The sequence below is a fragment of the Rhinoraja longicauda genome, chromosome 6 (genome assembly GCF_053455715.1).
Source record: "Rhinoraja longicauda isolate Sanriku21f chromosome 6, sRhiLon1.1, whole genome shotgun sequence".
NCBI lineage: Eukaryota > Metazoa > Chordata > Chondrichthyes > Rajiformes > Arhynchobatidae > Rhinoraja > Rhinoraja longicauda.
In genome coordinates, this window is record NC_135958.1 from 80,156,165 (window position 1) to 80,176,926 (window position 20,762).

At 43.5% G+C, this 20,762-nt stretch overlaps 1 protein-coding gene across 1 annotated transcript in view; it reads right to left on the reverse strand.

Annotated features, from left to right (window-relative positions):
• LOC144594970 (sodium-coupled monocarboxylate transporter 1-like) overlaps positions 1-20,762 on the reverse strand; it is a 32,060-nt gene that overhangs the window by 4,835 nt on the left and 6,463 nt on the right. The window contains exons 4-15 of the mRNA XM_078401916.1: positions 19,748-19,813; positions 18,550-18,601; positions 17,683-17,750; positions 16,490-16,644; positions 15,166-15,306; positions 13,580-13,709; positions 10,762-10,850; positions 8,839-8,960; positions 6,703-6,773; positions 6,486-6,572; positions 4,196-4,392; positions 853-956 (exon numbers count right to left, since the gene is read on the reverse strand). Coding sequence (XP_078258042.1) covers positions 853-956; positions 4,196-4,392; positions 6,486-6,572; positions 6,703-6,773; positions 8,839-8,960; positions 10,762-10,850; positions 13,580-13,709; positions 15,166-15,306; positions 16,490-16,644; positions 17,683-17,750; positions 18,550-18,601; positions 19,748-19,813 — 1,282 coding nt within the window. The remainder of the gene's footprint in view (positions 1-852; positions 957-4,195; positions 4,393-6,485; positions 6,573-6,702; positions 6,774-8,838; positions 8,961-10,761; positions 10,851-13,579; positions 13,710-15,165; positions 15,307-16,489; positions 16,645-17,682; positions 17,751-18,549; positions 18,602-19,747; positions 19,814-20,762) is intronic.

Consider the following 20,762-nt stretch of genomic DNA (forward strand, 5'->3'; position numbering starts at 1 on the left):
AAAGGAAAATAGCATTTGCAGAGCGGTATGAACATGTTTGAATGATACAGGAAGAAACTTAAACCATGGAGATTTCACCAAAGTTGCCATGTTGTTAATTTGTCTTCACTTGAGAGTGAAAGTCACAATTTTTCAACAATTAAGAGATGTCAGTATACATACTGATCTAGTGTACATTATACAATTAATCTTCATTTAACTGGTAAGCAACTAATGTTGTATACCACCCCCATCTGAATGAAAGTAAGCAACATAATTGATTTAGCATTGCTTCATAGGATTCTTCACCACACTTAGTAGCATCATCCCATTAATCCAGTCTCGGAGAGAAAGAATTGTGAAAACGACAAATTGTTTAATAAAAAGGGGTGGCACGGTGGCGCAGCGGTAGAGTTGCTGCCTCACAAAGTCAGAGACCCCGGTTCGATCCTGACTAAGGGCGCTGTCTGTACAGAGTTTGAACGTCCTCCCCTTGACCTGCGTGGGTTTTCTCCGGGATCTCCAGTTTCCTCCAACACTCCAGAGACGTACAGGTTTGTAGGTTAATTGGCTTGGCATAAATGTAAATTATCCCTCGTGTGTGTAGGATAGCGTTAGTGTGCGGGAATCGCTGGTCGGCGCGGACTCAGTGGGCCGAAGGGCCTGTTTCCGCGTTGTATCTCTAAATTAAACTAATCTAAAACTAAAAAAATGATTTAATGTGGAGCACCAGAGTTATGAGATCCCTCATATGATATGAGATCCTCTCGATGAGTGGAATGAATAATGCGATCTTATGCAAATATAGATCAAAGCCAATGCCAACTAACAAGACTCCAGCTTCTAAATCATAAATCATTTTAGTTTACTTACCAGTCGCCATACTAATCAGCAAACCAATTATAACTGTAACCAGGCAACCAAGTGGGGTATAATATCCATAGGACAGTGAACAGACGTTTTCTATCATGCTCGCCCTAAAATAGATTCAAAGCATTTATGATAACAGAGATTTTATATGATATAGATAATCTGTGCATCTTTGAAATCGGGGTCTTTATGTAGGAAATTGACTCATTATCACAATATTACATTTAATTGTTCCTCCTGGTTGCACTAAAACAGGAGAAATGCGAGCACTAACAGATCACCGCTTAACCTATAACACCATAAGGTCATAAGGAAAAGGAGCAGGATTAGGCCATTCGGCCCATCAAGTCTACTCTGCCATTCAATCATGGCTGATCTATCTCTCCCTCCTAACCCCATTCTCCTGCCTTCTCCCCATAATCTCTGACACCCGCACTGATCAACAATCTATCTGCCTCTGCCTTACAAATATCCACTGACTTGGCGTCCACAACCGACAGACGGTCATGCTAGGTTAACCTACTCATTCCTGGGATCATCCTTGTAAACCTTCTCTGGACCGTCAATAAACAATAGACAATAGACAATAGGTGCAGGAGTAGGCCATTCAGCCCTTCGAGCCAACACCGCCATTCAATGCGATCATGGCTGATCACTCTCAATCAGTACCCCGTTCCTGCCTTCTCCCCATACCCCCTCACTCCGCTATCCTTAAGACCTCTATCCAGCTCTCTCTTGAAAGCATCCAACGAACTGGCCTCCACTGCCTTCTGAGGCAGAGAATTCCACACCTTCACCACTCTCTGACTGAAAAAGTTCTTCCTCATCTCCGTTCTAAATGGCCTACCCCTTATTCTTAAACTGTGGCCCCTTGTTCTGGACTCCCCCAACATTGGGAACATGTTTCCTGCCTCTAATGTGTCCAATCCCCTAATTATCTTATATGTTTCAATAAGATCCCCCCTCATCCTTCTAAATTCCAGTGTATACAAGCCTAATTGCTCCAGCCTTTCAATATACGACAGTCCCGCCATTCCGGGAATTAACCTAATGAACCTATGCTGCACGCCCTCAATAGCAAGAATATCTTTCCTCAAATTTGGAGACCAAAACTGCACACAGTACTCCAGGTGCGGTCTCACCAGGGCCCGGTACAACTGTGGAAGGACCTCTTTGCTCCTATACTCAACTCCTCTTGTTATGAAGGCCAACATTCCATTGGCTTTCTTCACTGCCTGCTGTACCTGCATGCTTCCTTTCAGTGACTGATGCACTAGGACACCCAGATCTCGTTGAACTCCCCCTCCTCCTAACTTGACACCATTCAGACCGTCTCCAGAGCCAGCACATCCTTCCTCAGATATGGTGCCCAAAACTGCTCACATTATTCCAAATGCGGCCCGACCAGAGCCTTAAAGAGCCTTAACATGAGTATAGGAGCAAAGAGGTCCTTCTGCAGTTGTAGAGGGCCCTAGTGAGACCGCACCTGGAGTACTGTGTGCAGTTTTGGTCTCCAAATTTGAGGAAGGATATTCTTGCTATTGAGGGCGTGCAGCGTAGGTTTACTAGGTTAATTCTCGGAATGGCGGAATGTTGAAAGACTGGATTCACTAAGCTTGTATACACTGGAATTTAGAAGGTTGAGAGGAGATCTTATCGAGAGCACACAATGCTAGAAGAATGAGAGGAGATCTTATCGAAACGTATAAGATTATTAAGGGGTTGGACACGTTAGAGGCAGGAAACATGTTCCCAATGTTGGGGGAGTCCAGAACAAGGGGCCACAGTTTAAGAATAAGGGGTAGGCCATTTAGAACTGAGATGAGGAAAAACTTTTTCAGTCAGAGAGTTGTGAATCTGTGGAATTCTCTGCCTCAGAAGGCAATGGAGGCCAATTCTCTGAATGCATTCTAGAGAGAGCTGGATAGAGCTCTTAAGGATAGCGGAGTCAGGGGGTATGGGGAGAAGGCAGGAACGGGGTACTGATTAAGAATGATCAACCATGATCACATTGAATGGTGGTGCTGGCTCGAAGGGCCGAATGGCCTCCTCCTGCACCTATTGTCTATTGTCTATTGTCTATAACATTGCATCCCTGTTTTTGTATCCAAGCCCTCTTGAAATAAATGCTAGCATCGAGTTTGCTTTCTTTACTACCAATTTGACCTGCAGATGAACTTTTTGGGAATCCTGCACCAGTACTCCCAAGCAGGGTTTGCCAACTTTCTCACTCCCAACTACGGGACAAGGTAACGTCACCGCCCCGCGCCCCACGTCACCTCAACCAGCCAGCGGCCATGTGCTCCCGCTCCACCAATGGCGGCTGCCATTGGTGGAGCGGGAGCACTTGGCCGCTGGCTGGGTGAGGTCTCGTGGGGCGCGGGATGATGACGTCTCCCTTTGTCCCTTATTTGGAAGTGAGGAAGTTGGCAACCCCTACTAATACGGGACAAGGGCGGTCCCTTACGGGACAGACCAGTTTAGCCCAAAATACGGGATGTCCCGGCTAATACGGGACAGTTGGCAACCCTTGGCAACAGTTGGTACTATTTTCTTGGCTTAATCCCATGTCTTCTGATCCCGTCAGTATTAAATAAATATCAATCTCAGCTTTGAATATACTCAGTGGCTGTGAATACACAACACTCTGGGAAGTGATTCCAAAGTTTCACAAGCCTTACGGAAGAAATTTCTCCATTCAAACTTTTGAGACTGTCCTCCAGTTTGAAATATTCTAAAACCCGGGAAAAAACCCGGAAATTTTAACAATTTCGTACATCTGGTAGAATTCCAGGAAAGATGTGGCAGTGCCTGCTCTATCTATGAGTTCCTTCTCTCCAGGAATCTAATATTCACAATTTTGGTTTTGCTTTTTGTTATTTTCTGTACGAATTGCAAATCATGCACTTCCCATCGATCGACACAAAAAGCTGGAGTAACTCAAGTTTGTTCTAAGCCGAGTGATTCACAAAATCAAGATCTGCACCTTACCTGTGTAGGAAGGAACTGCAGATGCTGGTTTAAACCGAAGATAGACACAAAATACTGGAGTAACTCAGCAGAAAATAGACACAAAAAGCTGGAGTAACTCAGTGGGGACAGGCAGCATCTCTGGAGAGAAGGGATGGGTGATGTTTCGGGTCAAGACCCTTCTTCAGACCCGAAACATCACCCATCCCTTCTCTCTAGAGATGCAGCTTGAACGGCTGAGTTACTCCAGCTTTTTGTGTCTACCTTCGGTTTAAACCAGCATCTGCCATCTCTTCCTATGCACCTCCCATCGACTGTATACATGCAGCGAACAAGTGAAATGAAAAATGAAATGCTTCAGTGTTAACTGACTGACCTTTCGTCTGGTCTGACCACGCTCGTGAAGAAGGACGATCCATTCATGGGGCTGGAGGTGGTGGCATTAGCGATATGGCAGCCTGCTATTGATGTTTTGAGTTTCCTTGTGAACTTAGCAGCAGGTGGATATATTTGAGAACAGATTCCCAAAAATAATGACAAGCCAGAAGAGATAAACATACCCACAAATGCGCCCTGTGAGAATCAAAGTGAAGAAAATATTATTTCAGGGTGTAATACAGAAGTACATCATCTCCAATCATTCTGTCTTTCTAGAGCTTCAGTTAACAATGGTCTAACAGTTGCAAAAAAAATAGCTGCAGGAAAAGATGGCGGCACGGTGGCGCAGCGGTAGAGTTGCTGCCTTACAGCGAATGCAGCGCCAGAGACCCAGGTTCGATCCCGACTACGGGTGCTGTATGTATGGAGTTTGTACGTTCTCCCCGTGACCTGCGTGGGTTTTCTCTGAGATCGGTTTCCTCTCACATTCCAAAGACGTGCAGGTTTGTAGGTTAAATTGGCATGGTATAGGTGTAAATTGTCCCTAGTATGTGTAGGTTAGTGTTAGTGTGCGGGGATCACTGGTCAGTGCAGACTCGGTGGATCAAAGGGCCTGTTTCCGCGCTGTGTCTCTAAACTAAACTGAGGAAGTTCTCAGCGATTCAGGCAGCATCTGAGGGCGAGAAATGGACAAGAAGACATTTGAGTTGGGACCCTTTATTTGGACTAAAAGAGCAGAGATGAGATAGCCAGTGTAAAGGGGGGAGGGTGGGGGCAAGAGCTGGCAAACAATATGTGCACCCTGGTGAGGAGAAGTTTAGTTTAGACTAGACGACCCGTGGACCAGTCGGGTTCCCATTGTGATTGGGAACCCAGCAGTTGATGAAAAGAAAAGAAACACAATTTTAATATTATTATTGAGTGGTCAAACTTTAACTTGAAGAAAATTAGAGCATTTCCCTCAGGAGTCATCGTTCAACGAAGCACGCGTTTAATGACAACATTGGACATGGAAGTATTAAATCAAAATGGCGATGTTTATTTTATGGGGTATGTGTCCAAAATACAGCCAAAACGGTACAATTTGTACGAAACTTGATACTGCACACTGCAGGAGGGAGGATGGTGAGTAAGGTGGCCCTGAAATTGTTGTAAATAGGCTGTGTCTCTATTCCTTGGAGCGCAGGAAGATGAGGGGTGATCTTATAGAGGTGTATAAAATCATGAGAGGAATAAATCGGGTAGATGCACAGAGTCTCTTGCCCAGAGTAGGGGATTCGAGGACCAGAGGACATAGGTTCAAGGTGAAGGGGAAAAGATTTAATAGGAATCTGAGGGGTAACTTTTTCACACAAAGGGTGGTGAGTATATGGAACAAGCTGCCAGAGGAGGTAGTTGAGGTTGGGACTATCCCAACATTTAAGAAACAGTTAGACAGGTACATGGATAGGACAGGTTTGGAGGGATATGGACCAAGCGCAGGCAGGTGGGGCTAGTGTAGCTGGGACATGTGGGCCGGTGTGGGCAATTTGGGCTGAAAGGCCTGTTTCCACACTGTATCATTTTATGACTATGACTCTAAGTGAACTTCCGGGTATTTGCTTATTAATGCAAATGGACTAACACTGATTTCAAGTGAAAGTAGCATTTGTCTATATTTTTGAAACATTAATGTTGCACTGAGAATTGAGTTACTTACAGTTTACCACTTCTCAAGCTGGTGATTGTATTCACTGGAGTTTAGAAGGATGAGAGGGGATCTTATAGAGATATGTAACATTATAAAAGGACTGGACAAGCTAGATGCAGGAAAAATGTTTGTAATGTTGGGGGAGTCCAGAACCAGGGGCCACACAGTCTAAGAATAAAGGGGAGGCCATTTAAAACTGAGGTGAGAAGAACCTTTTTCACCCAGAGAGTTGTGAATTTGTGGAATTCTCTGCCACAGAGGGCAGTGGAGGCCAATTCACTGGATGAATGGAAAAGAGAGTTAGATAGAGCTCTAGTGGCTAGCGGAATCAAGTGATATGGGGAGAAGGCAGGCACGGGTTACTGATTGTGGATGTTTAGCCATGATCACAATGAATGGCGGTGCGTATAGGCTTGAAGGGACGAATGGCCTCCTCCTGCACCTATTTTCTATGTTTCTATGATCTGCTTTTCCACCTCCAAGTTGCCTTTGCGTGACCATTAACTTATCGCTGCACCAGTAATTTTGTTTTCACGTAGATTTGAAATGTTAGGAATGTAAAACTAGCCCCAAATATATTTTGAATACAAGGTCTTACCTTCGCATTACTCTGTGGGAACAAGGCCGCAAGAGTGAAGACACCAAGTATAGGTCCCAGAACTAACCCATCCACAATTCGAGCCATCTGGGTAGAAAAATGGCAGAAACATTCTTATGCCAACAGGGATGCCAGCAATATTGATGCCAAGAAAAAAAAATTAAAGTTAAAATACAACTTTTTTTAAAAGTTCTTTTCAACGTAATTTTACATTTACCTGCATCACATTTTCATTAAAGAGGGATGTCGCTGCTGCCAGCCCCATTGTTGCAATTCCAAATGTCATAGCTAAACAAAGCAAAAAAAATGGAAACATCGAAACACAGAAAATAGGTGCAGGAGTAGGCCATTCGGCCCTTCGAACCAGCACTACCATTCAATATGATCATGGTTGATCATCCAGAATCAGTTCCCCGTTCCTGCTTTCTCCCCATATCCCTTGGTTCTGTTAGCCCAAAGAGCTATATCCAACCCTCACTTGAATACATCTATTAGCAGGGCGGTCACGGTGGCACAGCGGTAGAGTTGCTGCCTTACAGTGGATGCAGCGCCGGAGACACGGGTTCGATCCTGACTACAGGCGCCGTCTGTACGGAGTTTGCACGTTCTCCCCGTGACCTGCGTGGGTTTTCCCCGAGATCTTCGGTTTCCTCCCACACTCCAAAGACGTGCAGGTTTGTAGGTTAATTGGCTTGGTAAATGTAAAAATTGTCCCAAGTGGGTATAGGATAGTGTTAGTGTGCGGGGATCGCTGGTCGGCGCGGACCCGGTGGGCCGAAAGAGCCTGTTTCCGCGCTGTATCTCTAAACTAAACTAAACTGAACATACAGAGTACTGATATTGGGAACACTTTATTTTACATTTCCCGCTTGCCAATTTTTTTTCTCACTAATTGCTCGTTCCACCTGTCTAGACCTCCTTCCCGAACCTTCTCCATCTCCCTTCCTCCAAGAACGTCCCACCCAGTTGTAGCCTGTGGTTAACTACCATAATACGGTGGCGTAGCGGTAGAGTTGCTGCCCTACAGTGCTTTCAGCACCAGAGACCCGGGTTCGATCCTGTCTGCGGGTGCTGTCTGTACGGAGTTTGTACGTTCTCCCCGTGACCTGCGTAGGTTTTCTCCGAGAACTTTGGTTTCCTCCAACACTCCAAAGACGTACAGGTTTGTAGGTTAATTGGCTTGTTAGAAATGTTAAAAAATTGTCCCCAGTGTAGGATCGTGTTAACGTGTGGGCAACGCTGGTAGATATTGGGGAAATGGAAGAAAAGTCTCTTACATCATTCAACAGACAAGAGTGCTATAGGACTACAGGGGATCACATTATCCAACAGATCGGGTAGATGCACAGAGTCTCTTGCCCAAGGTAGGGGAATCGAGGACCAGAGGACATAGGTTTAAGGTGAAGAGGAAAACATTTAATAGGAATCTGAGGGGTAACTTTTTCACATAAGGGTGGTGGGTGTATGGAACAAGCTGCCAGAGGAGGTAGTTGAGGCTGGGACTATCCCAAGGTCTAAGAAACAGTTAGACAGGTACATGGATAGGACAGGTTTGTAGTGATATGGACCAAATGCGGGCAGGTGGGACTTGTGTAGCTGGGACATGTTGGCTGGTGGGGGCGAGTTGGGCCGAAGGGCCTATTTCTTAACCGTATGATTCTATGACCTCCTGACTTGGAGAAAAATAAACCCTGGTCAAAAGTCAAAGAATGATTGAGGATCTCCAATTGATTTCCTCCTTTATATTTATCTATTTTTATCTATACACTAGGTTTGCTCATCATTAAAAAAATGGTGTTGGATCCTAACAATCTCCAACATTCAATCTTGTTTAAAACATTTGATAGAGTTTGTTCTTCACACATCTGTAGATTGGGTGCAGCAGGTTTCCCAGTGCTTCCTTCTAAAACCGTCCAATTTCACCTCGGGATCATCAAACCTGTAAGAGTTTCAGGGCTGAAAGGGTTAAGTGTGTGCAGTGGGGCATGACCGAGCATGTCCTAACACCAGGGGCTTTGTGTCAAGGGTGTTGATGATGATAGAGATATGTGGCCTCCCCCTTGTATAAACAAGCAGGGCTTTGGATCAGACCTTTGTGTGGGACCACGAGGGGCCGCGAGTACGTAGCCATGCTCGGGGTTGCTCTCCCACTCCCGTAGCGTGAATAAAAATGGCATTGTTTCATTCTTAAGGTGACTAATGTGTTTTTTGTTGCCTGGAAGCGCGGATTAAACTTTAACAAACCAAGATACTGTGCATTCTTATATATCATGGCTAATAATCTCATAATTCTCGCTGTACTTTAAATCCTGTCCTGTACGAGTTTCAGAAGCAGATGATATATAAAGGGAACCTAGAAGCTTTGAGATCCGCGTTCTCTTGAGTTCAGAAAAGTGCGCCCAAGATTTGCAGTTTGGCTTTATAATATCTTCTACAAAGACTGCAGCAATAGCATTGATGCCTGAAGAGATTGTGCTGTGGACAAGAAAAATAAAGCAATGTTTAAATAACATACAGTATGAACATATGTAGGAACAAAACTGTAGATGCTGGTCAAAAGCAAAGGTAGACACAAAACGCTGGAGTAATTCAGCGGGTCAGGCAGCATCTCAGGAGAGAAGGAATGGGTGACGTTTCGGGTCTGAAGAAAGGTCTCGATCCGAAACGTCACCCATTCCTTCTTTCCCGAGATGCTGCCTGTCCCGCTGAGTTACTCCAGCATTTTGTATCGACCTTCAGTATAAACATATGTAAGAACATTATAACACACAGTAAGAACAATAAGGTGCATAAGCACATCAATATTGATCAAACTGAATATTAGTTCTGGCCATTTCTTTTGTTCTCAATCACTTTTTATCTATCGTTAAAATAAATATAAAGTTTTGTCCTCTCCACATTGGCAGTGAACTTTGGGAAGAATTAGCACATAAAAAAATGGAATTTTACATATGTCCATTTCACACATGTTCGCTCAACTCAATTCAGAATTGCCTCAGCTGTTTGAAAAGAAAGTAAATGTGTGGTTGATTCTCCTGGGATGCAAAGGAAGGATGTACCTAATGATGGCGTAGGAAGGAACTGCAGATGCAGTTCAGAAAGATAGAAGGGTCTCGTCCCGAAACGTCACCCATTCCTTCTCTCCAGAGATGCTGCCTGACCCGCTGAGTTACTCCAGCATTTTGTTTCTACCTAATGACAGTTCTCAGAGACTCTCGTACTAGATTGCAGAATGTTAATGAAAAGACTGGTTGCGACTCGCTCCCTCGTTTCTGGAGTAAAGATACTATGCAGCTAACATTTCAGAACCTGCAATCATATCTACTAACTTATTCAGCTCCTCATTCATTGTTTTTACCATCAATTTACACTAAGTTGTTGCCTTACAGCGTTTACAGCACAGGAGACCCGGGTTCGATCCCGACTACGGGCGCTGTCTGTACGGAGTTTGTACGTTCTCCCCGTGATCGAGTGGGTTTTCTCCGAGCTCTTCGGTTTCCTCCCACACTCCAAAGACGTACAGGTTTGCGGGTTAATTGGCTTGGTGTATGTGTAAATTGTTCCTAGTGTGTGCAGAGTAGTGTTAGTGTGCGGGGATCGCTGGTCAGCACGGACTCGGGCAGTATCCGCACAGTATCTCTAAACTAAACTAATGGGTATTTTAAAGCAGCTACTAACCAGTCAGCACATCTTTGGTCATAAGGTGAAGGGGAAATGACTGCAGACAGCACCTGAGATCAGGTTTGTATTTGGGTCCCTTGAACAGCAAGGTAGTACTGTGGCAGTGACAGCCGCCCACATGAATCTTCCGACAATTTAATTCACAAGTTCACAAGTTGCAGGAGTAGAATTAGGCCATTCGGCCTATCGAGTCCACTCCGCCATTCAATCATGACTGATCTCTGCCACCTAATCCAATTTTCCTGCCTTCTCCCCATAACCCTTGATTCCGTTAGCCCTAAGTGGTAATCTAACTCTCTCTTGAAAACATCCAGCGAATTGGCCTCCACTGCCTTCTGTGGCAGAGAATTCCACAGATTCACAACTCTCTGGGTGAAAAAGTTTTTCCTCATCGCAGTCCTAAATGGCCTACCCCTTATTCTTAAACTGTGACCCCTGGTTCTGAACTCCCCCCAACATCAGGAACATTTTTCCTGCATCTAGTCTGTCCAATCTTTTAAGGATTTTATATGTTTCCATCAGATCTCCTCTCATCCTTTTAAATTCCAGTGAATACAAGCCCAGTCGAGCCAATGTTTAATATAACATGACCTACCTCAGTGTGCCACTAAATGCACTTGCAATAAAAAGTCCCGAAGCTCCAGGTACGTGAGACAAGATCTCCAAAACGAGTAATGGTGTCATCTTGGGGACGATTTAAAAATTAAAAATAAGTTATTAGGCAACAATTCGCGACATGTGCTATACCAAATTAAATAGTTCTTTTCATTTGTCATGGTTCACAAAATGGATTAAGAAAAATGAATGCAATACCAAGTATAATCACTTTAAAAGTGAGCTGAGACTGTACAACGCACTGGGGAGGCCGCATTTGGAACACTGTGAGCAAATTTGGGCCCCATATCTGAGGAAGGATGTGCTGGCTCTGGAGAGGGTCCAGAGGAGGTTTACAAGAATGATTCCAGGAATGATTGGGTTAGCATATGATGAACGTTTAGGCCTGTACTCGCTGGAGTTTAGAAGGTTGAGGGGGGGACCTCATTGAAACTTACAGAATAGTGAAAGGCATAGATAGAGTGGATGTGGAAAGGATGTTTCCACTGGTGGGAGAGTCTAGAACCAGAGGTCATAGCCTCAGAATTAATGGCCACTCTTTTACAAAGGAGGTGAGGAGGAACGTCTTTAGTCAGAGGAAAATTAATCTGTGGAACAGGGCTTTGTAGGCCGTCAGTGGATATTTTTAAGGCAGAGATAGACAAGTTCTTGATTAGAACTGGTATCAAGGGGTATGGGGGGAAGGCAGGAAAATGGGATTAGGAGGCAGAGATCAGTCATGGTTGAATGGCGGAGTGGACACGATGGGCCGAATGGCCTAATTCTACTATAACTTGTGAAAAGGATATTTAAGCAAATTGCAGAGCTGTATCCTTTGACCATATTGACAATACTTTAAGCATATTTTCTTTCTATTTCATTCAAACACTCTATGTCAACCTCATCTGACTGAAACATTAATTTCTTCAAATTTAAATTTTTAACTTATGTACACAGATCGGATCCTGTCACTTGTCCAAACTGCTGGATTATTTACAGCAGAATTAAAATGTCCAGATGAAGGATCTTGACCCAAAATGCCAAGTGTCCAATTCCCTCCACAGATGCTGCCTGACGCGTTGAGTTCCTCCAGCTGCCCTCTTTTTCAGCTGCAGATTCCAGCATCTTAAATAGACAATAGGTGCAGGAGGAGGCCATTCGGCCCTTCGAGCCAGCACCGCCATTCAATGTGATCATGGCTGATCATTCTCAATCAGTACCCCGTTCCTGCCTCTTATGCCTCTGAAAAGAGCTGGCGCCTCGTTGAGGAAATCACATCAACTGATTGATACTGTTCCCAGCTAAATTCCATAATCCCACCGTCAGAGTGTTGTTCTTCAGTGTAAGAGTCAAGAGAGTGTTTTATTGTCATGTGTCCCAGAAAGAACAATGAAATTCTTACTTGCAGCAGCACAACAGAATATGTAAACATAGTGCACTGTAAACAATATGATAACGAGAGAGAGAAAAAAAGTTCAGTGTGTGTATATATACACATACAAGTACACATATAAATAGATCAGACGTATCTATATATATACACATATATATATATATACACACGCACATATACGTACACACAAAAAAACAATAATAGTGCAACTCACAAAAAAAAACCCAATAATGGTAATAGTGTGAACCTTACATTTTCTCCACCACCATCCCACTGTTTTCTATGTTCTAACATCAAGTAGTATTTAGAAATGGACCATGCATGAGGAACTGGGTTGAGATTGAAACCCATTTTGCGTAGGAACTGGGTTGAGATTGAAACCCATTTTGCGTAAGACACTGTGACACAGGTGAGGGATGAGCTTTTCATCCAACTGCACTAGTCTCATCTCAAGACCAGAAGCTGAGGGGACCAGGGGAGGCATGCCAACCAGCAAGGCTGTCCACATTCTCAAAGACTCCAAGAAGTGTAGGACGTTTGTCCAGCCCCCTCCCCTGACATCAGTCTGAAGAAGGGTCTCGACCCGAAACATCACCCATTCCTTCCCTCCAGAGATGCTGCTTGACCCGCTGAGTTACTCCAGCATTTTGTTTCTACCTTAAGGGCCTGTCCCAGTTACGCGATTTTTAAGGCGACTGCCAAAGTCGCAGCAGATCGCCGAAATTTTCATTTACCCTACGACAATGACCACGACAATGCCGAGTCAGGTCGATACAAGTTACTTTTTTTGTGAAACTAGCACCTGGCTAAGAGATTACACCGTCTTCGGAAACATCGCGAAGTTCACTCGCTTACTTGACCTGACCACACTTAACTGTTGCCTCCAATCTACTGTAAGAAAATAACTGCAGATGCTGGTACAAATCGAAGATATTTATTCACAAAATGCTGGAGTAACTCAGCAGGTCAGGCAGCATCTCAGGAGAGAAGGAATGAGTGACGTTTCGGGTCGAGACCCTTCTTCAGACCTCCAATCTACTTGTCAAATGTCCTGACGGTAAATAAATTGGTTCAACAAAACTATCTTCCGGTATCTTCAAATGCCTTTTCTTAATTTAATATTACGTGCTTCTAAATGCATCTGCAACAACCAAGCAAACCTGGGAACAGCATGCGACAGCGCCCGCAATAAGCAACGATACCTGGCGACAAGCCAGCTGTCGCCGAGAAATTTCTATCTGGAATTTTTTCGCGATGCGCCAAGATCTGCTACGATTCATTGAAGACTCCTCACGATCGTGCCCGCGACACACCGGCAAACATTCGGCGACAGCCTAGTCGCCGGCAGTCGCCTCAAAATCGCCTAAGTGGGACAGGCCCTTAAGACTGCAAGATGCACTGACTTTTTAAAGGTGTATTTACGTGCCTGGTTGTTGTTGGTGATCCTGTTTGACTCCATTGGATCACAGTTTTCATAAACAGCATACATAACCAGGCCACACATACACGCAGTAATTGATATCACAACCATCCCAACCCAGTTCAATAATATAGCCCTGGATAATAAGAAGAAACAGCAGTCAATGCAAAATTGTACGTACATCAACATTGGAAATGGTTGAGTTTCATTATCATTTTCATGCATTCCAGCATTGCGAACATGGAAACAATCGTGAATAAAATACTTTCTTCCAATGAGACCAATAACTTCAAATGGTTTGGTATGAATGAGGATTCAATTCAGTGAGCAAGGAATGAGGTTCTTCAGATGCAATTCAAGAGTGTGGTTTTAAGATAAATACATCTAAATGTATGAATGTCCTATTGTTGAAGAAGTACAATTCCTCATGAGAGAATAGATCGGGTAGATGCACAGAGTCTCTTGCCCAGAGTAGGGGAATCGAGGACCAGAGGACATAGGTTCAAGGTGAAGGGGAAAAGATTTAGTAGGAATCTGAGGGGTAACTTTTTCACACAAAGGGTGGTGGGTGTACGGAACAAGCTGCCAGAGGAGGTAGTTGAGGCTGGGACTATCCCAACATTGAAGAAGCAGTTGGATAGGTACATGGATAGGACAGGTTTGGAGGGATATGGACCAAACGCAGGCATGTGGGACTAGTGTAGCTGGGACATGTTGGCCGATGTGGGCGAATTGGGTCGAAGGGCCTGTTTCCACACTGTGTCACTCTATGACTCTGAGAAACTCCATTACACTTGAAAATTATTAATTTATGAAGGGGGAGAATAGTGAGAGAATTTGGAAACAGAACAACAAAAGAATGTGGGTATGCTTCAGTACATAAGAATTAGAAGCAGGAGATTGAATTGGCCCCTCAAACCTCCTTTGCTATTAAATCAGACAAGATTATTTTAAAACAGTTTAAAATTGGAAGAAAAGGAAGATCTGATTATTTGTTTTGAACAGAAACAATAATAATAATAATAATAATAATAATAATAATAATAATAATAATAATAATAATAATAATAATAATAATAATAATAATAATAATAATAATAATAATAATAATAATAATAATAATAATAATAATAATAATAATAATAATAATAATAATAATAATAATAATAATAATAAAATTGTATTTGTCATTTGTAGGTTGGCGCAGGGTCAACGATAGAATTAAATGTATTTGACAACACAACGGGTCATCTCAGCAGTAATATTCCAAGGATAAATAAGATTTTAAAAATGACATTAGTAAGGTAAAAAGTCAATATTAAAAATAGGTCAAAAGACAATTTTAAAAATAATCAACATATATGATGTGAAATGTGTTTATGAGTTCAGAAGCCTGATGGCCTGATGGTAAAAACTGTTCTTAAGTCTGGTGGTACGGGCAGCCATACTCCTGTATCGTCTGCCTGACGGTAACAAGGAGAACAGCCTGCATGCTGGGTGGCTGTGGTCCTTGATGATGCTGCGTGCCTTCTGCAGGCACCGCCGGTAGAAAATGTCCTGAATGTCCTGAATAAACAATGAGTGTAACTTACTTTTTTGCCTCTCTTTCACTTCTGCAGGCGAGATATCTTTGAACCTGTGTCTGGTTACAGCTGTATAATGCCATCCATACAAACGTTCCTCCCAGGATTGTGGTCCAAAATGTATGTCTTCTCCTTGGGTCAGGATCAAAGCTGAAAGGAGTATATTTCTCAGCCAAATGCAGCATTTATATTTCTATCGTACATCGGTGTCTGAAGTAGGGTTGCCAACTTCCTCACTTCCCAAATATGGGACAAGGTGACGTCACCGCTCCGCACCCCACGTGCCCTCACCCAGCCAGGGGCCACGTGCTCCCGCACCACCAATGGCTAACCAGTCAGCAGAGAGACAATACATGATTGCAATCAAGCCATTTACAGTGTACAGATACATGATAAGGGAAAACCGTTTAGTGCAAGGTAAAGCCAGCAAAGTCCGGTCAAGGCTAGTCTGAGGGATATAAAAGAGGTAGATAGTAGTTCAGGCCTGACCTCTGGGTATGGTGGGATGATTCAGGCAGAGATAGATATATTCTTGATTAGTACGGATGTCAGGGGTTCTGGGGAGAAGGCAGGAGAATGGGTTTAGGAGGGAGAGATAGATCAGCCATGATTGAATGGTGGAGTAGACTTGATGGGCCGAATGGCCTAATTCTACTCCTATTCCTTATGACATGACCATTCCAACATGCTTCCCATACGGCAACCCAAGAATTTGAAGACACCATGTACAAATAGTCCTTTTACATTTTGACTATTTCCTTGTGTAGGAAAATAACTGCAGATGCTGGTACAAATCGAAGGTATCACAAAATGCTGGAGTAACTCAGCAGGTCAGGCAGCATCTTGGAGAGAAGGAATGGGTGACGTTTCGGGTCGAGACCCTTCTTCAGACCTTTCTTCCTCCTTAGCATCATTTTCATTTGGAACTTTGTGAACAATGTGTAGCATAGTACGGTTGGGAAATTGTTCTTATTCATTTAAACAGTATGTGGACCATTGGATATTAATGGTCTACTAATGACAGTAAGTAACGATTAATTACTAATCAAGAGGAAAAGGCAACTGCTCACATTTATGTCCGTTCTGCTCAAGCAACTAGCAACTAACATTTCTGTGTAGGAAGGAACTGCAGATGCTGGTTTAAACCGAAGATAGACACAAAGAGCTGGAGTAACTCAGCGGGACAGGCAGCATCTCTGGAGAGAAGGGTCCCGAACCGAAACGTCACCCATTCCTTCTCTCCAACAATACATTTCTACCCATTTCCCTCTAGTGATGGCACAATAAAAAATATTTTAACTGTCCCTAAATAGCATTAGGCCAAGTTACTTACTCAAAGAAATTGAGACGTCCACCTCGATCTGCAACTCTCCAAACCTTCTCCATCCCTCCAACATGAATTAGACCTTGAATCAACACAGCGAGGAGGCCGGCCGCCATTACACAGATTTGGAAAACATCTGTCCATACCACCGCTTTTATTCCACCCTAATAAAAATGGGAGACAACATTTCTTTCCATTTTATAGCCATCTGAGCGATGAAAAATAAAGTGAATATATCGTAAACCTTGAGCCCAGCTGATGCATCTAAGCATACATGCAGTGATAATTTGTGTTATGTCTCTCCAGGGAGTAGTAGTAAGGTAAATTAAAAGGATGAGCCTTAGAGAGTGACGTGCAAACAAGCCAAGCGATGGCACAGTTGAGCAGATGAGGAAAACAAAGTTTTCAAGAGGGAGTTAGATTTCGTACTTAGGGCTAACGGAATCAAGGGATATGGGGAGAAAGCAGGAACGGGGTACTGATTTTGGATGATCAGCCATGATCACATTGAATGGCGGTGTTGGCTCGAAGGGCCGAAAAGCCTACTCCTGCACTTATTCTCTATGTTTCTATGTTTCAAACCAGATAAAATAAAGGGTGACAGATGGAACTGCCTTAAAAGAAAATAAAAAACAAGGGAAGTATGAAATTAAGGTCATAAGGTCATAAGGAATAGGAGTAGAATTAGACCATTTGGCCCATCAAGTCTACTCCGCCATTCAATCATGGCTGATCTATCTCTCCCTCCTCAACCCCATTCTCCTGCCTTCTCCCCATAACCTCTGACCCCTGTACTAATCAATTAACCAATCACAGAAGAAAAAAACGGGGTAAAGACCTGGAATTGGCGCAGGGCAACAGACAAAGATATGAAAACTACATCTGGAAATTACTATTGCTAAGATATTGGCCAAACGCTAATCTCTCTAAACTACGATCGGCTTTCAACTATTCCAACAAAGCAGCTTTTCTAGCCAAACAACACCCAGGTTTTGGAATCAAATGTTTTTCTAACCTAATGTTGAATGAATTTGAATTTGATTAAATCTTTATATCGTTATATTTAAAATTATGAATAACAGATATTAATTTACACATGGGACTAATTTCCAAGGTTTCTTAACTAAATATCAATGCTATCCGTGAAGATCATTAATTACTATTCATTATATTCTTTAACCATTCATCTTGAGCTTCTTTACCAGTGTTGTATACAAAGTGCAGACAAATCCTGTTGTTATCATTGAAATCCACAAGTTTACCCCAGCAACTGAAATAAAGAAGTAATGGAAAGAGGTTAGAATGAGACAGCAAGCTCAATTACTCACTTTCTGAAATCATGACTCGGCTAATAGATCCAATTATGGAGATTATTTACAAATTTAACTTGTCCATTAGTTTTCGTATTCAATTTGATCTTTTCAGACAGATTAGTTTCATTCTGGGATCCACTGCTTCCGAATCTAGTGTCATTTCTTTCATAGTCTCAGTTAGGGTTGCCAACTGTCCCGTATTGGCCGGGACATCCTGTATCTTGGGCTAAATTGGTTTATCCCGTACGGGACCGCCCTTGTCCCATATTAGGCCCGGGGGGGGGGGGGGGGGGGGGGGGCGCTGTGGGGGCGCTGTAGGCCCGGCCGCTGTAGGCCCGGCCGCTGTAGGCCCGGCCGCTGTAGGCCCCGACACTGTAGGCCCCGATGCTGTAGGCCCCGACGCTGTAGGTCCCGACAGTTTAGGTCCCAACACTTTAGGTTTCTGACATTTTAGGTTTCCGACATTTTAGGTTTCCGACATTTTAGCTCCGGACAGTCTAGGTCCGGAGGCCCGGGCGTCGCCTAACGGAGCGGGAGCACGTGGCCGCTGGCTGGGTGAGGTCATGTGGGGCGCGGGGCGGTGACGTCACCTTGTCCCGTATTTGGGAATGAGGTAGTTGGCACCCCCAGTCTCAGTTGGATCAAGGTTTGACATACAATTAAATATCTCTTCAATACACTTTCAGGAATTAGGTGATATTCATGTACACTTCTGACTCTAGCTCCCATCTTGATAAAATATTTTCTCACACTTACCTTCGCTCAGAGCTAATGCGGGCGTGTATGTGACAATACCAAGATAAATACACTGAAAGATAGAGAGTGAAACAACTTTGAAACAAATGAAAAACTTCTACATTTATTTTGTTCACAGAATTATTACCATTGCAAGTACTGCAATGAATAGTGCATCTTTATAGAATCAAAATAATTTTTTTACTGTTGAAAATTATATATATTAGGAAATGTTGAAAAAAGAGTTGGTGGCACGGTGGCGCAGCGGTAGAGTTGCTGCCTTCCAGCACCAGAGACCCGGGTTCGATCCTGTAAATTGTCCCCAGTGTGTGTAGGATAGTATTAGCGTGTGGGGATCGCTGGTCGGCGCAGACTCGGTGGGACGAAGGGCCTGTTTCTGCGCTGTATCTCTAAATTAAACTAGTTTGAAATTAATAGAATTATAGCCATAATTATAGCCATATCTCTAAACTAAAAGTTGAGGTTAAAGTGACTGCCCTCAACATCAAGCCCATGATTTTACAAACTATGACTTCAAGGAAAACTGAAATTAACAGACATCAAAGGGAACATACTCTGCTAGGTGGAGTCATTCCCAAATGAAGGAGTGAATTCCACAGATTAACTACCCTCTGACTAAAGACGTTCCTCCTCACCTCCTTTTTAAAAGAGCGCCCTGTAATTCTGAGGCTGTGACCTCTGGTCCTCTGGACTCTCCCACCAGTGGAAACATCTCTCCACATCCACTCTATCTGTGCCTTTCATTATTCTCAATGAGGTCCCCCCTTAACCTTCTAAACTCCAGCGAATACAGACTCATCATATGCTAACCCACTCATTCCTGGGATCATTCTTGTAAACCTCCTCTGGACCCTCTCCAGAGCCAGCACATCCTTCCTCAGATATGGGGCCCAAATTTGCTCACAGTGTTCCAAATGTGACCTGACCAGCGCCTCACAGAGCCTCAGACTTTATGAGGACATTATTGGAATGTCAAGTGTGTAGATAGATGCAAATCCCATGGGAGATTGGGAATGTGGTGTCAGTGGGGGGCTATAGACATTGGTCAGTAGATGCACTGGAGAAATTATTCTTTGTTCATCTTCTACAAAAGTAATTCTGTCCACCCAAACAGCTGATTAATCAATCACCGGTGTATTTTTGTGCCAAAACGATAAGATAGATCTAAGGTGCTTTAAAGTCTACTTTTTAAACTTACCATGTACATCAAGAAGCAAATAACAACTTGATACTTCACAGCGGAACCAAATCTTCTACCAATGTACTGTGGGAACAAAATCAAAGATTTACTGCCAATCTGATATATTTGTAGTTCACCTGAAAATGATTGAAAAATAATTGTATTGAAAGTAGCTTAACTTTCAAACTCAACATTGGACCACATGCATTTAAAATATAAATCGTACAGTGAAATCATGGGTAAGGAGTCATGTAAAGTGTAATGTCCATAAATGTGCAAACCTTCAGTGATAAAACCTTGCGTAGCTTAGAATCCAATGGGATGAACATTGAATTCTCCACTTTTAATATCCCACCCTAATGCACACCCATTTCTCCCCCTATCCCACCTCCCTTCCACTCCACCACCCTCCTCACCATGAGTTTAGGAGCAGAGAGGTTCTGCTGCAGTTGTACAGGGCCTTGGTGAGACCGCACCTGGAGTATTGTGTGCAGTTTTGGTCTCCTAACCTGAGGAAAGATGTTCTTGCCTTAGAGGGAGTACAGAGAAGGTTCACCAGATTGATCCCTGGGATGGCGGGACTTACATATGAGGAAAGACTAGATAGACTGGGCTTGTACTCGCTGGAATTTAGAAGACTGAGGGGGGATCTTATAGAAACATATAAAATTCTTAAGGGGTTGGAGAGGCTAGATGCGGGAAGATTGTTCCCGATGTTGGGGGAGTCCAGAACCAGGGGTCACAGCTTAAGGATAAGGGGGAAGTCTTTTAGGACCGAGATGAGAAAACATTTCTTCACACAGAGAGTGGTGAGTCTGTGGAATTCTCTGCCACAGAAGGTAGTTGAGGCCAGTTCATTGGCTATATTTAAGAGGGAGTTAGATGTGGCCCTTTTTGCTAAAGGGATCAGGGGGTATGGAGAGAAGGCAGGTACAGGTTACTGAGCTGGATGATCAGCCATGATCATATTGAATGGCGGTGCAGGCTCGAAGGGCCGAATGGCCTACTCCTGCACCTATTTTCTATGTTTCTA